The sequence below is a fragment of the Lepeophtheirus salmonis genome, chromosome 9 (assembly GCF_016086655.4).
Source record: "Lepeophtheirus salmonis chromosome 9, UVic_Lsal_1.4, whole genome shotgun sequence".
NCBI classification, from domain to species: Eukaryota; Metazoa; Arthropoda; class Copepoda; order Siphonostomatoida; family Caligidae; genus Lepeophtheirus; species Lepeophtheirus salmonis.
In genome coordinates this window covers 4,897,518-4,916,818 of record NC_052139.2, presented here as the reverse complement: position 1 = coordinate 4,916,818, position 19,301 = coordinate 4,897,518, and the positions used below count along the sequence as shown (strand labels likewise).

Sequence of the window (19,301 nt, the reverse complement as noted above, 5' to 3'; positions counted from 1 at the left end):
ACTAAATCCTTACTATTTCATGAAGAATACTGAAAACGTTGAGAAGATTTTATTTCTTTTTGGAGTACAGGTTGAAAGATACAATAAAGGTCACATAGTGTAGTCGCCAGATATAAAGTAATTCATGGTTCAAATTCTTCCAAAATTAAGGTAGTATGGGACGAATAAAGATATCTATAGATTGCTTGAGGGCGTTAGTGTCACTTGATGTTATGTCAGCTTTTGTATGTCCCCGCTATATGAGATACTTATACTTACATAGATGTCATATGGAGTCGATAACAACCTCTTCAGTAAAAACTCGGTCGCTCTACATATTAGGTTGGGGAAAAAGTAATTTCGTATTTCCGGCCCCTTTTTTAACTAAGTATATTTTGTTCATTATTGGTCACATCGAATCATACGAGAAAGCGTTGTAAGGGTTTAAATATATACCAGAAACGCTTTATTTGACAGTATTGCACTTGGCTTGTTCAGTCGTGAATTATTGTGCGTCGAGTATAGAGATCTGAAAAGAATAGATTTGCCATATTTTACATTGTTACTACCTACACGCGTCAAAAGCCAACTAGAAATTTACGATGCTCTTTCTGTTCGTGTTCACAACGCGGTTATTATTATTATTTTTTAAAGAATTAAAAAAAAAAAATTCATAACAATTCTCCCCTTTACTATGAACCACTCGACCATTTGATTTTTTCAAATTTTCTAAAGCTGTTATTATTATTAATTTATTCTTGATGATAGAAGTAATTCCTGTGTCTTAAACGATGAGTAGCACTAATGATTGATTAGGGAGTAATTTTAGAAAATGTCCTTGTAAGATACAGACTGAGATTTTTGATAATTTCTTCACCTTCTACCTGTTGGACTCTGAATATAATTTCTTTTGGTCTTTTGTTCCTTTCCTTCCTTTCATAACTGCTCGTAGCAAATTTAATGCAACTTGATGACAGCTCTGCAGCTATCCTCCCAAACATATTAAAATTACATCTTTAATAATGTTGACCATCCAATAAATATTCAATTATTGCATTTATTATTCAAGAGAGAAGTAATTTTTGAAGTAAGCACTAGTTCATGAAAGACGAGAAGGGTAACACTGAGGTTTTCTTGAGGAATTAAAGGTGTCACTACTTGGTGGACTCGGAGTAGAATTTGAGGATCCACATCAGAGTAATCCCAGTATATGTCCTTATCAGATAAAGAGTAGGATTTACGTTCATTCTCTTCATCTCATAGCTGCTAGCAGGTAATTTAATTAAACTTCATGACAATTATACCGATCTTCCCGGAATCATTCTTCAAATTGTCAGGGTTAGTACGTTAATTTGTGTATTCTTTATTTATAGCATACCGACAGAAATATCAATTTCATCCCTGATAATAACTCTACCTACAAGAAAGTACTTTTTTAACTTTTAATTGATTTTGATGCCCCGGGTGCGACTTGGAAATCTGAAAAATCAATACTTTTAACTTTAACGAGATATATTTTCGTAGCCGCTAGACATGTAGAAGAAATATTTGGAGACCAGCTGTAACGCTATGTTGTCACGATGCCCTCTAGATGCCTCACAAAGGCTTGGTACGTCTTTTTATGCATTCTGCGGACATATCGGCACAGTATTCTTTTACCTTGGCCTTCAAGGCCACTATGTTTTTGTCCCTATGGATACAGGCCCTACCCTCTACATGCAACCAGAAGGCGTAATCCAATGGTTTGGCGTCAGGTGAACACGGGACCATATTTATTTCGGCCAGAATCTGAAGTTATTGCTCAACCATCTTTGAGTGGCATTGTGCACATGGGCGCTGTCTTGTTGCAGGAGCACATTACCATCCAGGAAGTTAGCTCGAACCCATGGGAGAAAGTGAGCCGCATATTTTATTTCCTTTATCAAGAAGCATGTGGATTTTGAAACGAGGTTCACGTTCAGAAGCTATTTTTTTGATAAATTAAAAAAAAGATAAAGAAATGAAATATTTTCAGTGTTATGAAATGCTCGACGTGTCTAGCTTTATTATAGTCAGTCTCTGAAAAACTAACCAAAACCTATCAATTTACCAATAGCTCTTTGCTCAGATTTCAACGTTGCACCCGGTCGATAATACAAGTATATAATCGTTTTAAATATTAATTACTAACTCGCTCCGTAAAAAAATAGACTTTTATTAGGTAGTTCTCAAAGGACCATATAGGGTTAAACCAGGACTATTGTTCATCAATGCAGTTTTTTTTACTCTTAACGGTAAGCAAAGAATACTAAAAATACTAATTGTAATTCAATTACTTTTAATTTGATGAACACCTAACCGGAATATTATTTAGAATGTCCTTGAAATCAGAAGAAGTAAAAAAAAAATTACAGGGCCGATGATGAAGTTATCACTAGATATTTTGTTCTTCATTGATGCTTATCGCTACCCTAATCATTTTGACAGTAAAAATTATACAACTTGTTGATTAATTACAGGAAAAAGTTATTGACAAATTTTATTTTCCTACTAGTTTTAAATAAATGTATATTTATCTTTATTGACAAGTCAACTTTTTTTATTCAGGAATTAATCATGCTCAGTGCATTATTTCCTGAATTTCAAAGTTGATTAATTCTTTTTTTATCAAATCAATACATACATTACTATCAAAGGATTCATCGTAGGATATAGTAATAATAAACTCCTTAGTCCCAACTCCGAGCACAACAATTCTTAGTGAACACATTTGGGAAAAATCTGGTGCATCGGAACACGACTTTATCTTGATTCTAAGCACTTTATCCCTTTATTGTATCTCCCAACATTTCCACCAAAAAAACAACAACAACAACAGAAAATAGACCTAAAATCAATTGGTAGGTAGCTAATTGTTCTCATACTGGGATAAAAAAAAAGTCAATCACATTTTTTGATAAGTTTAATGATTTTGACTAAAAAGTTCCATTCACATAACTGAAAGATTAGCTTCCCAACTTTAATTTATTAAGTGGTATCCGCAGGATTATCTTAATTTATTTATCTTTTTTTATTGGGGGGAGGGGAGCTAGCTTTTGAAATTTTTTGAGAAAAAATCCAAAAAAATAGAAAAATTATTTTTTTCTTTAAAATTTGAAAAACTTTTTCAAAATATTAAATTTTTTCGAAAAAAATTTCAAAAATCCCCAGATATTCTCAAAATATTCAATTCTTTGAAACAAATTTCCAAAATCAAAAGCTACTCTCAAAATATTATTTTTTTTTAATTTCCAAAATCCATAGCTATTCTCGAATTATTAGATTTTTTGGAAAAAAGTTCAAAAATCTATTATTATTAGAAAAAAAAATTTTTTTTTTTCAATTCAAAAATTAACAGCTCTTTACTAAAAAATTTTTTTTTTTTGACAAAAAAATTCAAAAATCTATAGCTATTCTCAAAATGTTAAATTTTTTGGTTAAAAAATTATACAATTAAATTTCAATTATAAAATTTTTTACAAAAAAAAGTGAAACATTAAATTAAATCCAAATATTTGATTTTTTGAAAAAAAATAATAAAATATTAAATTTTCTAGTACAAAGCAAAAGTTCCTTCATTTAGGGGGATGCAGCCCCTCCAGTCTACCCACGGCAGAACCCCCTGTTAACACCCTCTCGAGTGACTTTCCCTCAGGTTTTTTTATGGCCTTGCCAACTATGTACCGGTCCACCTTCTTCTTCTTGGCGTACTTCATAGACGGGTTCTTGTCAGAGGTCTTCCTTACCTCATTGGCCTTCAATTTGGTTTTCCTACTAATCTTAAGCTTGTCCTCAAGGTTTTTCCTAATGGCCAAACGATTTCTGACTTGATAAGCAGTGAAGTTACAGACCTTTATGGTCTTCATGTTGTTGATGTAATATAATGTATGAGTATCAACACATAAATAAGAAGTATATGTAATTATAAGTAATTAAGAAATTTTGAAAAAACCTACGTGAAAAATTAAATATTAAAAAGGATGCGGACGAAGAGCGAATTAGAAATGGAAAATCAATCACTTATGGAGCGGATTCAAAAGCTGGAAATGAATGTAGTAATAACAAATCAAGAATCTAAAGTGACAATAATGAAAATGAGGATGGAAGAACAAAAACAAGCTCGATTGAAAATGTTCGATAATTTCATTGACCATAAGGGAAGTAAAGAGAAATGAGAGTGATGAGAAAGTCACAGAAGGAAGGCTATCGCCTATCAGCAAGTGTCAGAGAAGTAAAAATACGCATAAAACTACCACCTCAGATCGAAGAAGATATAAAATTCAAAGAATTTATAAATTGGAGAGCACTCTGGGACAATTATGTGCTCGGGATGAATTACCAAACAGAAGTAAAGAAAAAATCAATTTTTAAATCATTATGTAGTCCGGAGATGTTGAATAAAATCAATCACGCCATGGAACTCAAGATTGAAAATGAAAATTCCATAAAAGAAATTATGATACTTAAAGAAAACTACCTAAGAAAACAAACAAATACGGCATTAGAACGAATAAAATTAGTGGAACGAAAACAAAACGAGGATGAAAAATTTGATTCATTCTATACTTCATTATGTGTTCCAAGCTAAAAACGCTGGGTTACATGAGATGACGTTTGATGCTGGGATGTCAAATTTAATTATACTAGGGATCAGAAATGAAGATACAAAGAAATTTTTATTATCTAAATCCCCCAAATTATCCCTTGCAGAAGTAATTTTTATCTTCCGCAGTGAAGAGAAGGGAAAAGTCCAGGAAGAGGCATTGTCTAGAAAGTCATACGGATTGATATCTAGTATAAAGCAACAAAATGTAAAAGAGATATGAAGTCAAAAATGAATGGGATGTTCTTATTGCGGATGTAACAATCATGGAAAGGGAGGAAAAAGTCCGGCATATGGAAAGAAGTGTAATCGATGTAGAAAAATAGGACATTATCAAAGAGTTTGCAATTCCAAAATAGATGATAAACGATTTGCTGCAATAAGAATAAATGGGATTAAGGAAGATAATAATACTCAAATGGTATTACTGGATGTAATTTGTGAAAGAAACATTACTGATAAAATTAAAGCAGTTCCCAATACAGGAGCGGAAGTTACTGTAGCAGGAATAGAGTTTGTTAAGAAGATGGGATTAAATAGGAAAATGCTGAAAAAGTATGAAGAAGAGAAGATTTCAGGTGTTGATGGATCGCAATTAGAAATTATTAGAAAGCTAATAATTACTTTTGCGTTAAATTCAGTAAAAAGTGAAGGAAATGTAATTATATGTCGAAATATTTTTGTCCAGACGAGTCTGTAGAGAACTGCGAATCATTTCAAAGGATTTTCCAAAATAAATGGGTGTAGCTGTAGCTGCGGTGCCATCTGTGAAGAAATAAGATATAGACAAAAAAAAATTGATGGAAGAATTTAGAGATGTATTTTGTGATGAGGAAGAATTGAAAATTATGGAGGGGCAACCAATGAAGATAAGTCTTAAAGAAGAAGTTATTAGAGTTGCTGTTATCAGAGCTACTCATTTAGAAGATGAAGAAATATTCGATGATCCATTAATGGAATATATTAGAAAAAAGGGAATGAAAGATCAAACATATAAAGATTTAGTCAATGCAGTTGAAGACAATTGTATAAACGATTCAGAACAACAATTTTCCAAGATGTTAAATGATTTAAGTACTGAAAATAGTCTTGTTGCATAAGGTAATAGGCTGGTAATTCGAAAAGAGAGGCAAGTTCAAGCTCTTCAGGGATTGCACAGTTCACATCAAGGTATCGAGAAGACGAAAAGAAGAGCTAGGCAGGCGATTTATTGGCCTAAAATGAACTCAGATATTGAAGAAAGGATTAGAACATGTAGAAAATGTATAGAAAGATTACCTAGTTTACCAGAAGAAACGATGATGAGGGACCCAATACCTATGAGGCCATTCGAGAGCACGTCTGGAGATTTGTTTGAGTACTGAAGAAAAAACATTACTTGGTATACGGAGATCGTCTTTGAAGATATCCTTATGTAGAGGAATTCAAAAGAGTTCCATCTTCAGAAGAAGTAATAGTGACTGTTAGAACAATATTTTCTGAAACCGGGATTCAAGTGAAAATAAAAACAGATCAAGGCCCTCAGTTTATTTCCAGGGAATTTCAGACATTCTTGATGATGTGGGGAGTACATGGGTACCTTCTTCACCCCATTTTCCACAAAGTAATAGACATGTTGAGAGTTTGGTGAAATGTATGAAGAATATATTAGTCATAACTAATAGATCTGATGAATTCTTACATGGAATCCTGGAATTTCGAAACACTCCAAAGGTAGAGGGAAGATCACCCAATAAGATCGCGTTTAGCTATTCATAGGAAGAGCTATGGTCCAAGATCTGAAAAAGAAAAATAAGACTGTTTGAGGAGAATGGAGGAGCAAAGTGAGAAGGAGAAAATCCGTTATAATAATAATAATAAGAGGGATTTACCAAAATTGAAAATAAGAATGAAGGCGATAGTGCAAAATTACAGGAATAATTGATGGTCGGATGACGGACGGATTATTGGAAAGGAACAAAATAGAAAATACCAAGTTCGATTAAATACATGAAGAATTATATGGTGAGATAGACGTTTCTTGAGGCTGAGAAAAGGGGAAGAAATGGGATGTGTGGAAGACAATGGAGATACTCATGAACTCGGAGTCAGAAGTTCGAAAAAAAATCGAGTAAGATAGAACTAAGGAGGGAGATGATGTGATATCATGCATGAGTATCAACATGTAAATAAGAAGTATATGTAAAAATGTGTCAATACGTGAAATAAAGAGTCAGTCTGTTCTAAGTGTTTGAAGTGTATTTATTGATATTAATTTAAACATAACTGATATCGGATGCGTTCTTACCGGTGCGGACTAAAACGAAAAAGTAAGCTCTTTTTATTTCATCGTCGTTGTTTTTATATTTTTGTGCCTCCCGACAGAGAAGTGTATTTTTTATTTGATAGCTTCACAAAGAAAAAATTACCCCGTACGAATATTGTAGGAGTCCTAACCCCCAGTAGCCCTTGGTTCCAACTAGAAGTGGCCATTCTGCTAATCACTAATCTGCTCCTTAGTGCATTAAGAAAGAAAGATTACCTATGATGTTTGTAACAAGGTGAGGGTGAAGAACAAGACTCATCTCTCTTTGAAACAGCTTACAACAAAGGATGGGATGGATGGACATGTTTAACAAATAAAACACCTCTCCCTTGTCAGTTGTGGAAAGAGTCTTTAGCATGGGGTCCATGAATAATTAAGTAAACCAAAATAATTTAATCTATTAAACTGAAAAATGATATATTTATTTATACAAGTGACATTTATGGCTTTGAATATATTTTAATAAGAAAGATAAAGGCTCTGATTAATTCCTTGGAAATCAGGGTTTTTTGAAAGACCAAATAGGGGGGGCAAACAAGAGATACTAATATGTTAAATAATGAAGAAAATTGTGAGTATTTTGGGCATATTAAAAAAACCTAAAATCAATATGGTAACCCTGATAGTTCAAAGAATGTTTTTGAGGAGAACAGCTTAGCTGTCTCATTAGATCATCTACAATCAGCTGTGACGAGAGAGAAAGGAAACAAACATGAATATTGGCAAGAATTACTCTGATGTCAAACCTCAATTATACCCTGAGTCCAACGATGACTTACTCTGATGATTTGATGATAACTCTGCAATAAATCTTCAAGGTTACTCTCCGTCTTTATTGAAGACACCCGAATGTTCAATCAGGTTTTTAATATAATTGAATGTAGTATCAGGGACGTCCGCAAGGGGAGGGAGATAGAGAGGCTGTAGTCCTCCTCAATCAAGGATCTTTTGCTTTTTATTAGATTTTTTTAGCCAGAAGAAAAAATAATTACGTGAAAATAGGGACGATTTTTTTTTCTCAACCGCAAGGTCTTCTGGTTCATTATTTATATATATTTAGATCTTCAAAAATAAACACATAAAAGGAAATTTGCGTTTGTATAAAAAAACATCATTTAACATTTTAGTTAAAAATTTATTTCCTTCTAAAAGACCTAAAAACTCAAAAAAAATCAAACTAACAATTACGACTTTTCACATAATATACATCATCAAATACTGTTACCCAATGTACTCTGGGATCTAATAAATATTATATGTACTTTACAAAAAAACAAAACAAAACAAAATCCGTAAAACAACCCAAATAAATAAAACAGTAAAATAAAAAAAATATAACTAAATCAGTATTTTCTTTCCTATACTGTAAGAAGTACTTCTTTTATCACCGAATAATCATTTTAAGAGTACATTCATACCGAAGGGATATTGATGGAAAATATATAATTAATTCGGCAGCATAATTTCACGATGAGTCTTGCGATTGGAGAATCCTCAAGGATAAAGCGGTGTATCTAGCTGCAGCCAATATTAAGATAGTCCTTATAGGGTGTCCACGATAAATTGGAACTACTTTAATCTTCCTCCAGATCCATAATGTGAATATTCGGGGTTAAATCATACTAATATAAAAGGTTGTGTGAACAATACACTATAACTTCCACCACAATTGTTTTGACAACAAACAATAGTCATCATGGAACAAGCAAGGAGAGACGCCATCCTCGAATTGGCTCGCGCGGGACACAAGCCCTCTGATATCTACAAGCTTCTTAACTACCCCAAGACCACGGTATACCGGGTCTTCAATGCCTGGGAGGTTGAGGGGAAGGTCTGCCACAAAGCCCACAACATGAGAAGTGACCGAATCCGCACTCCCCGCTTCCTTGAAGGCCTCCGGACGTCCATTAAGGCTGGGGACTTCCTTGTCCAGGTTGGCAAAGAACCGTGGAGTGAGCAAGCAGCTGGTCTCCAAGGCTGTGAATTAGGACCTCGGATACAGGTCATACCGAATGGCCAAACAACACATCCTCACGGCATCCAGGTGACAGGTGGCTTGCCAAGGAGAGAGAAGAGGTCTCTGCGGTCTTTGCCACAAAGTTCCCGGCCTCCGTAATGCCCCTGGGTGTCATCTGCAGCACCGGTGAGGTGATACTTCCTTTCTTCTTCAATCCCAAGGAAAGGGTTAACGCGATAAGGTACTGCGAAGTCATGGAGGAGTTCGTCATCCCCTGGATGAAGGATACGGCCGCTGGGAGGGAGTTCATATTCCAACAAGACTCAGCGCCCGCACACATTACCATGAGGACCAATAACCTCTTCAACTCCCACGACATCACTTTCTGGGATCGCAACACCTGGCCCTCCAACTCACCCGACTTCAATCCGTGTGATTACTACTGGTAGGGGAAGTTGGAGAGGGAGGTGTGCAAGGTCAGCCACAAGAGCATCGCGGCCCTGAAAGGCTCCATTACGAGGGAGTGGAATGCTGTCGATTCCGCGGAAGTCATCAGGGCATGCAAATCCTTTAGGGGCAGGATTAAGGAAGATGGTGGCTGCTGAGGGAGGACATGTTGAATAAATTTATTGTTTAATATCATGTCTAACTTTTTCATTTTAACAAATACACTCCAAATTCCATTTTTATCAAGGAGGTTGAATTTTAAGATAGTTCCAATTTATCGTGGACACCCTGTAGATTTTTTCGGTAAATCGCCCTATATTCTGTGAGCTGTCGAGCAATAAAAGCTTTGCAATCACTGACAGCCACACTAATTGCTTTTTCCTCATCTGAACTCTGCTTCCTGTTAGAAGGAATACCAAATAGCATAAATGCTTCCCAATATCTTGCCTCAAAATCTAAAATATACTTTGAGTAAAGTAATATAAAATCCTTTATAATTTTAAAAGTGGACAGGAAACTAAAGCGAGTTTTGACATTGTAATATATTCTTCCACAGTCTTTACAATATAGAGAAAAACTAATAAATCTATTCGGTATCTGAAATTGTGAGATGAATTTTCGACCGTAATTGATATGTTTCAGAGAACGCATAATCCTCTCCCATGTTTGAGGAAGATCCAAACTCCTTATATATTACTTAGTTAAAAGACACGCAACAGGAGATTTCAAAAAATTCAGAATAAAATTTCAAATACCAAGGAGTAAGTGGAAGATGCCACTTTGCTGATATATTTCAAGGATTTATTTTCTTATAAGAAAGGTCATTCGACGATATTATTCATTAAAAAATTTTTGTTTTGAAATCTTTTTGAAAAAAATTTCTAAAATCCTGAGCTATTCTCAAAAATTAAATTTTTGGGGAAAAAATCTAATTTTAAACTTTTTCGGACAAAAAATATACAGCTATTAATAAAAATTTAAAAACTAAATTTCATATATTGATTTTGTTTGGAAAATAATTTCAAAAATTCACGCCTATTCACAAAAAATTCAATTTTTTCTTAAAAATTTCAGAAATCCGTATCTATTGTCAAAAATTTCAAAAAATCAACTGTTCACAAAAAAAATAGTGTTTTTGAGAAGAATTTCAAAAATTCATAGCTATTCAGAGAAAATTAAATTTTTTGGGAAATAAATTTGAAAAATTAAATTAAATTTAATATATATAATTTTTCAGAAAATAAATTTCAAAAATTTAATTAAAATTAAAATATTAAATATTTTAATATTTGCTATTTATTAAAATATTAAATATTTTTATAAAAAGCAAATTTGGGAAAGGGCTTCGGCCCTTCCAGCCCACTCCATGCGGACGCCCCTGAAATATGAATGAAGTTTATTTTAGAGAAAAGGCATCATCACATGTGATGAACAACCCGTTAGATGAAATTACTTATACAAGTTTCTATGTAATCAAATATGAAAGATAATTAATTTGGATAAAAATGGGATAATTACAAAGTTAAGGTTACTAGATCCTAAAGTACCCCAAACCAATTTTAGGACCATCTATTTTTTCCATTTGCACCGAAACATACAGGAAACTGTATTTATGATCAAAAAAGGCTTTACAGTTGGTCTGCAGCCGACCATTTGTAAATATCTACTGAAATTTCTTGAATAAAGATTAGAAAATATATAATTATATTTATATTCTTGCAGCCTTGGATTTTAACTAGGATTAATAGTCTGGGATTTTTGCTGAAAAGTTCACTATCAGCCCTGGGATCGACTAGTGTGTTTGTTCAATACAAATGACGTCACATACTGATGACATCATAATCGAGCTAACTTTATTTATTTTTCAAGGAGTTTAGACACCACTGGCCCCCAACCAATATAATATGTGGCTATGTATGTCAACTGTTTCAATCTATATTGGGATTAAGCCTAGAGACTTACATAATACTTATTCTCTAAGGGAATAAAATCAACCTTAACAGATGTACAGAGGAAATTTGTGCTTGAATATTTATTTTTATTTCATATAACAGTTCATATTCATAATAATGATATACTAAATAAGTAATAATATTAATAATATTTTCTAGGTTTCATAATTTCTCACGGTTTCCGAAAGGAAGGAAGTAAAATCAAAAGATAAAAAAATAGTGAATACATAGTATAACCAAGGTAAAAATATTAATAAAAATCCATGTAAATCTTGGTTTAAGTCTATTAAATATATTTATGCATGTTCTTTCAGCATAGTTAATGTATGTAGTTAGGATCCTTGTTTGAATTATTATGCATTGCAAGAAATGAGGCCCTTCTTGAGTATTAAAAAAGTGGACAGATTTCGTTACTCGTTAGTTTAAAAGAATCCAGTTTTATCTAACAAATTTCCCGACACATACAAAAAAAATATCAACCATTCCACTAATGATGTATGGTCGGATAAAAAGCTAGTTGGCAGCGGCAGCTGAAATTTTTCTGACAGGGGTTAATCTTAAGCCTTTAGCTATCATTTGCGCTTCAATGTCTTGATCTTCTTTTAAGTATCTCTTTTTATCTTTTTCTAGCATAGCTTGCAACTTTTCTCTTGCCTCCGTTATTTCCAAGAGTTCCTTAATAATTTCCCCTTCCCTCACTACACTTTCCTGACTCCTACTATCTAAGAAAAGACACTCTCTTAGTTCGTGTTCAAGATTATTAGACCGATCCTCAAGTTCAAGCTGTTTGGTCAAAACAAGTAGTTCCTGCTCTTGGCGAACAAGAGCATTCTTCTCAGCAAGAAGTTGAAACCACTCCTGCATTAAAATTGATTCGTTCTGTTCTTGCACAATTCGCCCCTCTCCTCGTAGTTGACGCTCTATTAAAATACCCCTGCTTTCAAGATCACGTCTAGATACATCCAACTCTTCTAATTGTCGATGCAGTTCCTGTGCACGTCTTACTCTTTTGACTTGAGCTATTTTCGTTAATTTGGCTGTCTTGGGACCACCTCGCCTCAGTATTTTTTCAACTATTTCCGGAGGAACTTTCGAATCCTTGTGTACCATTCTTTGATGACACTTAGAAAAGGAGGACTTTCTTGTATTTTCAATCATCTGGCTCTCATCTTCGTCCTCTTCTGAATCAAGACATATACTGTTTTCTAAAATAATTTTTCGAGATAAAGGCACAGGAGGTGTTGATGGATGAGATACACGCATTGAAAAAGTTTTTAAGTTTGCATGTTTCATTGAGTCGGGAGATAGTTTATCTTCATCTATGATAGCCCTTGGAGCTGTTCCTGACTTCGAATTATATCCAGGTGAAGAAAATCCAGAGGATGAAGATGAACCAACCTTTTGAACTGAACGATTATCTAAAATTTCTGGGGAAGAAACTCGAGATCTCGAAAATAAACCTGAAATACTCTTCATTAACGTCTTTTTAGAACTCTTTTTCTCAGAGGTCAAATCTCCGTCGGAAAATACTGAATTTGAAGAATTAGGCGAAACATCCACCGTAGTATTTCGTGTAGGGGTAGCAGGCACAGACTTACTGTTACTCCGATTACGTACAATTCCAAATTTCTCGGGATCAGTGATGGGTGTGGCCGGTAGTTTAGGTTGAATTAGATTTTGAGTACTTTTAATGGGTGAGCTATTAGGAGAGGAATCGTCTTCGTCAATGAGAGGCAAATCAATAGAGTTAATATTTGTTACAGATGTCATAGTAATTTCATCATAGTCTTCCAGGGGTGGAGGTGGAGGTGGCGGAAGAGGAGAAGTGCATATATTTCCTATTCTAGTGGACATGGTCCTTCTGGGTGACTTGCTACTTGCCCGATTACTCATAATAAGATCATGAATAACACTACTTTGTCTTTGTTTGTACAAATTCATTTTGCAATTTTTTCTAATGGATTGCGTTCGCGATAAATACGAGTTATTTCATCGTCCGTTAGAGTGACTGGAGGTGAAACAGGAATGGGATCCTCGTTTATATTTTCTTTTTCACCACTGAAATTACCATTGTCGTTGTCGTCTTCTTCTTTGGCATGGTTAATTTGAGATTCTATCACAGATTGAGTCGTATTATTTGTAGGAGTTGAAGTAACATTGTGATTTGATAAAGACTTGTTACTCGAGGACTTACTTGATTCCTTTTGCGAAATAAGGAGCAGCTCATTCACGGCCTCTACTGCAACTACGTCCTCTTCTTCATTGCAGGATTCAAATACATCCTCCTCTCCCTTAGAGGTAATGTTATTATAACAGTTTTCATCGCTTAGTATATTCACGAGATTAATTGCTTCAATAACAGGCTCTAAATCAGGAGGGATGTCCTCTTTGTCGTCTTCCTCAACATTTGCCTTAGAGCTCTCTACAAACATATTTGGAGAATCCGCATTGATAAAATCCATTTCATTTTCATTGGAAGGGATTTCTTCAATGGGTTTTTGATTGTTATTTTGTTCTTCCTCTGAGGGAGAGTCATTTGGAGGAATAGCAGTCTCATTTTCTTGAACAGATAACTTTTCAGAAACTAAAGGAGTTATATTTTGAGGAGGAGTCACGGAGGATGAAAGGGAGTCCGTAGGTGTGTTATCATTAACATTGTTGTTGTTGATGACATTCACTTTAGTTTCTGAAACTGACATTGACTTGTATATTGGAGGAACTGAGTTGATTGATGTGGCAAAAGGAGAGCGAATGGTTGTAGTTGCATTAGAGCAAACAGCCTTAAGAGAGAAGGGTACACCATTTTGAGGTGCATCCGCTCTAGAGTGCAAATTCATGGAAGCCTGCAATAAGTGCTTCATCTCTCTCGAGGGCTCAGCATTTTCCGCAGGTTTTAAAAGTTTTTGCTGATTAGAAAGTCGATCCATGAGGGATTTAAGTCTATTATCAACCTCGGCGGAATCTGCTTTATTATTAAGCGAGCTAGAATATGTAGAATAGCCGTTATTACCAGTGGCCCAATTTTTCTTCAGGTTGAGTGCTCTCCTAGAAGAAATGTTAGAATTCACACAAACAGAATCCACTTGTTGTTGCTTTTTTAAACGATCACTGATATTTGGAGTCTTATACTGATACTTTTTAGGATCAACGGATCTGTAGTTAGTATTTAAAGAAATAACTTGGCTCACATGGTCAGGATTAATCACCATAATTTTGTTATGAAATGAGGGGGATTTTGCAACGGGTCTCTTAGAACCGTCTAATTCTTTGTGAAAGGGATTAGGGCGACCTTCAGAGTCTGTAAATTCACATTCTGTATTAGATTCACTCCTATCTAATTCCGAATTGTAAAATTCTGAAATTTTTTCAAACTCTTCATCTGATGAAGAGCTAGAGTCCTCGGAAACAAACTCCTCAGTGCTGGAACCAGACTCTGGCTCATCCGAAGTTTTTAGTTCTTGCATTTTCTTTACAGGTCGAGATACTTGAAGCCTAGAAATAAGTTTTTCTGATGAAGATGAACTTGAGCCCGTGGCAGAAGAGTCTGTATCGTCGTCTTCAGATGATTCATATTCGGCATCTTCATAGTTAATACTAACATCATCCTCATCTGAAGAATCGATATAAGAGCTGAAAACGATAAAAATTAATAAATAACCTTTCTACACATAAACTAACGAAATACTCACTCGCTATCTCTACCAGGGTCATATTTTTTTATCCACTCACGCTGTAACTGCCTAGCTTCATCAGCTGTGAGAGGCCGGCTATCATCTTCATCTTTTTTTCGGCTATCATCATCTGTATCAGAGTCTAAATCAGAGATGGAATCATCTGACGTATCTTCTCCATCTTCATCAGATCCAAGAGTTGAATTTCCAAAGTTACGATCAGTCCATTCATCTTCGTCCATGATAGCCGGTTTGTTTCTTCGATGTTCTTCTTCTTTTCTGTTCACATCAATAGATGCTTCAAATTCAGCTCTGAAAAATCAAAAAAAAAAAAATATATATATAAATGTTATCATATGTGTAAGAGTAGAGTAATGCAAATTAAGAATGCAGCAAATAAAATAAAAAAAGAAAAAAAAAAGAAAGAATTTACAATAAGAATAAGCAAATAACCTTTCGGGAGTTGCTCCACGATCCTGAAAGTCAAATGAAGAAATCAGTCTATCCTTGACAGGACTTTTCGGGTCGCCTTTGCTTTTTCTGTTATTAGTAGTTAGGCGTCGTAATTCATTTCTTCTCTTTGCTTCAACATCTCGAATTTCATCCTCTTTTCGACGATATCGATATTTTTCAAGATAAGTTTCTGTGTAGTGCGGAATACAAAAGAATTTGCCTGAAAATAAACAAATAAATACATCGTTAGTAAGATAAATATACAAATATATTGATGGAATGGACTTAATAGAATTAATATAATATAAAAGGTCCCTACCTCCTAAAACTCCATCTCTCTTGTAAACATAGCTTCCTAACCGTAAGAGTATATTACAATAATCACATCTGAAGCAAGAACGATGGAAAAATTTCCCCTCTGCACTCATCCTTTCAACGACATAGACTCTTTTAGAACAAAAGTGGCAAGTCTCAGATCCAGTTTTGGCTGTAAAGCTATTCTTCTTGGTCCTTTCAGGATTTGCTGGAGGATCAACAGCTTCATTTTTCTTAGGATTAGAACTTTTGGCAAAGAGTTCAGATGCAAGAGCTGATACTTTATTTCGACCTCTTTGGCCAGTTTCTAAAGTCGAACCTTCACGCAACTTTTTCTGAAGACGAGTAAGGGATGTATCAATATCGTTATATTTCTTTCTACGCTCTTTCGATCTTCCTTCTTCCGCTGCTTTATTCTCCAATTTATCCTTCATTATGTTAAATTTATCTTGAAATGCAGCTTTAGACCATTTAGGAACTTTATCTTTTTTTGAGGATGGATTAGGAGATATCATTTCTGATTCATTTTTGTTTAATTGAAGTTTTTCCTCAATGTTTTTTATATTCCAATCATCTTTGTCAATCTTACCAATGGCTCTCCTTAATTCCTTAGGCCTTTTATTTTCTCTGTACTTACTAACAGGATCTATTTTTCTTTTTGGACCTCCTTCAAACTGTTCCTCTATGACTTTATATCGATTTTCCTTTTTAATCGAACGAATCTCTTTATTAAATGATTTTTTACCAGAATTATGTTTATTTGAGGCTTCTAAAAGTTTGGCTAAACGTTTTTTAGTTCTTATATTTTCTTTGTCAGGAAGGGAGTTATTAAGATCAGTAGTATTTGTGCCTTCTGTGTGCTCTCCAGATCGTCGTTTCTTATTTCTACGAGCTTCTCCAGCAACCAATTGTCCAATGCCTGGAAATTTATTATCAATTGCATCCCCTCTAGCCTTGTGACTATTCCGATTCTTGGCATTCAAAGCCATCACTTCCTCCATTTCTTCCTCGGGAATAGTGACAGGACGTTTTATTTGAGGAAGATCCTTATAAAATAATTCGTAAATTGACGATAAATAAGAAATCATTGTAAGAGTATCAGGCTTGGAGGATTTTGCCAGTTCCCCCCCTGTCATTACAGGAGGAATTCCGAGATCATGCTCAAGTATATCAAAGGCAATTTCATTATTACGTGAAGGATCATTGGCTCCTCGTATAACTCCTAATTCACTGATGAGGTCAGGCCGATAACGATGAATCACAGCACACAGTATCATTCCGTCACGGAAAGAAGAGGTCAAATCAGTTACTCTAGGAACAACGTCTTCTGGATATGAATCCACACATTTTTGAAACCAAGAGAGCAAAGCTGAGTGGGAGATGGTTGATTCATCTCTACTTCTTCTTTTAATTGAATTTTTTTCAGGAACTGAAGCTTCCTTGAGCATTTCTTGGAGATGATCTTGATCATCAGTATCATATAAATGAAGAACTTGAAATGGCAAAACAGATTTGCTGTTAAAAGTAGTGTATCTTGTTGAGGGATCTAATGAATATGATGTATAGCCCTTGCATGTATTTTCAGGAGTGGTCTGAGCAAGAAGTCTATAAATAGATTCTCTTTCAGCCAATACTTCCAAAGGATTCATTATGTCTAAACAAAGTGACCTTAAACTCCACATAGCATCAAACCCACCGAAAAAACCTCTAGCACATCCAGTCCCAGTAGGCCAAAACGGCTCTAAAAGAGAATCTCCGACAAGACAAGTGAGTAAACGATGACCTTTCCTTTCTACAATTCTGCATGAATTTTCTGCTTGAAACATGGATGTAAAATCAAACATAGCAACATCAGGTTTCCCATAATGATTAACAGCAAAATCTAATTTCGGCAGTTTATAGTCTGTAGCATAGTCAGCTGCTTCTCGTGCGAACTGAAATAAAGCCTCCTGATTGATATTACTCTGTGAAAGTAGTTTAGCAGTATCTGATTCATTGGAAATAATCACTCCTTTGTTTAAAAGGCTGTGTTTTTTAGCAGTCATAACGAAATAGTGAGTTTCATCTCTGTAATAGACAATGTTTTCCAAGTCTATGCCCTTTGCCTCATTTAAATCGTTAAAGAATTTTTGGTTAAAGATAAAAGCCACTCCAGAAATTTCCTCAACCATGGATTCAAGCTCCGAATGTCGATTAATGAAATTGACTGTAATAGCAATCGCTAATTTACCTAGAAATATAATTATGATAGTGTAATAGAGAAAAATAATAGGGTAGTATACTATAAAGAAACAATTAACAATGAACTCACCCCGAAACTCCTTTCTTTTAAATCCATTGAGAGTATTTCTCTTTCCATCGGCTCCAATAAGTACATCAAATTCAAACATAGACACAGGATGATCTGATGGAGTTACTTTAGCTTTCCATGCCGTCTCCGTGTCTGTGGGTTCAATAAGCTCATCAAAACTTGTATTTTCAAAGACTTCCACGCCGAGTAAAAGAGCAACTTTAAGTAATACACACTGTAATTGACGTATAGAAATATGATCAATAGATCCGGCACAAAATTTTCCATAAAACTTTTTGGCAGCAATGCCTTTAAGATCAAAAATGTTGTAGGGCCAAAGATGAAGAACATTGTTTCTAGAGTATCTATCTCTTTTTTCGATGACAATTACTTTAGCTCCCAGAAGTTGAGCTTCGATAGCCGTTCGGAGACCACAGGGTCCAGCTCCAATAACAAGGACACGTTGTCCAGCAGCAATCTTTCCTTTACCATAGGTTCTTTGGCTTGAGCGTTTGTCTAATTTTGCCCATATAGCATTTGCTTTCCAAGAGTCTAGTCGGGCTTTAAGTTTGGGATAGAAGAAGGGAAACTGAGCGGGTTTAAGGCGTAGAGTCTCACAAAGAAGTCGAAAGACAGCCAAAATTGATTTCATCGTATTGGCATGAGTACAAAAGTGATTGAAGAGTTCATTCGCTCTTTCTACATCAATGACTGCATGACGATCTTTCTTAGGAGGACTCGACATCTTCACTCCAGGAATTTCCTCGGATTTTTTCCTTTTTACCTGAAAAAAAAAAGAAAAAAAATGTTAATAGATTCTAAACTTTAGTTAGAGGAAGCAAATACATGAATTTCATTCGATATGTTTTGTGAGATGAAAATGTATTTTTGCTAGGACTACAAATGCACATTTCATAGCACATTTTGTTTGTGACTCAATCAAATAACTAACTTTTAGCTCTGGGAGCGAGAGAGAGAGAGAAATATATTAAATATATAGAAAGACAGAGAAAGCTGCTCAATGACTAATGGGATAAATTTTCCCCCGTTTTTCGATTATTTTTGTATTTTCGCACTTTTCAAATACAAGGAGTTTTTCCTATTTTTTTTTTCAATTGAAATAAAGTGGATTTAAAGACCAGAATCTAAATTGACTCCATTTTGTAGATGAGCAAAACACGTAAGAGAGACGAATAAGACAACAAATCTCGGAAATAAACATATAATATTGGAATGAGTGTAGAAATATCCCGGCCATGAGATGGATTCAAGCACCTTATGAAGTTGAGCTAGGAGTCGTGGTAAGAGTGG

At 34.7% G+C, this 19,301-nt stretch overlaps 1 protein-coding gene and 1 long non-coding RNA gene across 5 annotated transcripts in view; both read right to left on the bottom strand.

Annotated features, from left to right (window-relative positions):
* Positions 1 to 5,538: 5,538 nt before the first annotated feature.
* On the bottom strand, positions 5,539 to 6,894 carry LOC121124765 (uncharacterized). Of its 4 annotated transcripts, none has more exons than XR_011781921.1 (4): positions 6,472 to 6,894; positions 6,282 to 6,378; positions 5,879 to 6,182; positions 5,539 to 5,815 (listed from the first exon to the last, which is right to left on the bottom strand). It is a non-coding gene; the product is annotated as an uncharacterized lncRNA (long non-coding RNA). The 4 variants fall into 4 exon arrangements; XR_005866407.2 differs by having other exon boundaries at positions 5,888 to 6,182; positions 6,472 to 6,893; XR_005866408.2 differs by having other exon boundaries at positions 5,879 to 6,378.
* A 4,732-nt stretch (positions 6,895 to 11,626) lies between these two features.
* Positions 11,627 to 19,301, bottom strand: part of LOC121124341 (uncharacterized) — a 39,034-nt gene continuing 31,359 nt past the window's right edge. The window contains 6 exon segments of the mRNA XM_071891251.1: positions 11,627 to 13,202; positions 13,205 to 14,891; positions 14,951 to 15,244; positions 15,386 to 15,605; positions 15,705 to 17,930; positions 18,012 to 18,774. Coding sequence (XP_071747352.1) covers positions 11,775 to 13,202; positions 13,205 to 14,891; positions 14,951 to 15,244; positions 15,386 to 15,605; positions 15,705 to 17,930; positions 18,012 to 18,774 — 6,618 coding nt within the window. The 3' untranslated portion in view covers positions 11,627 to 11,774.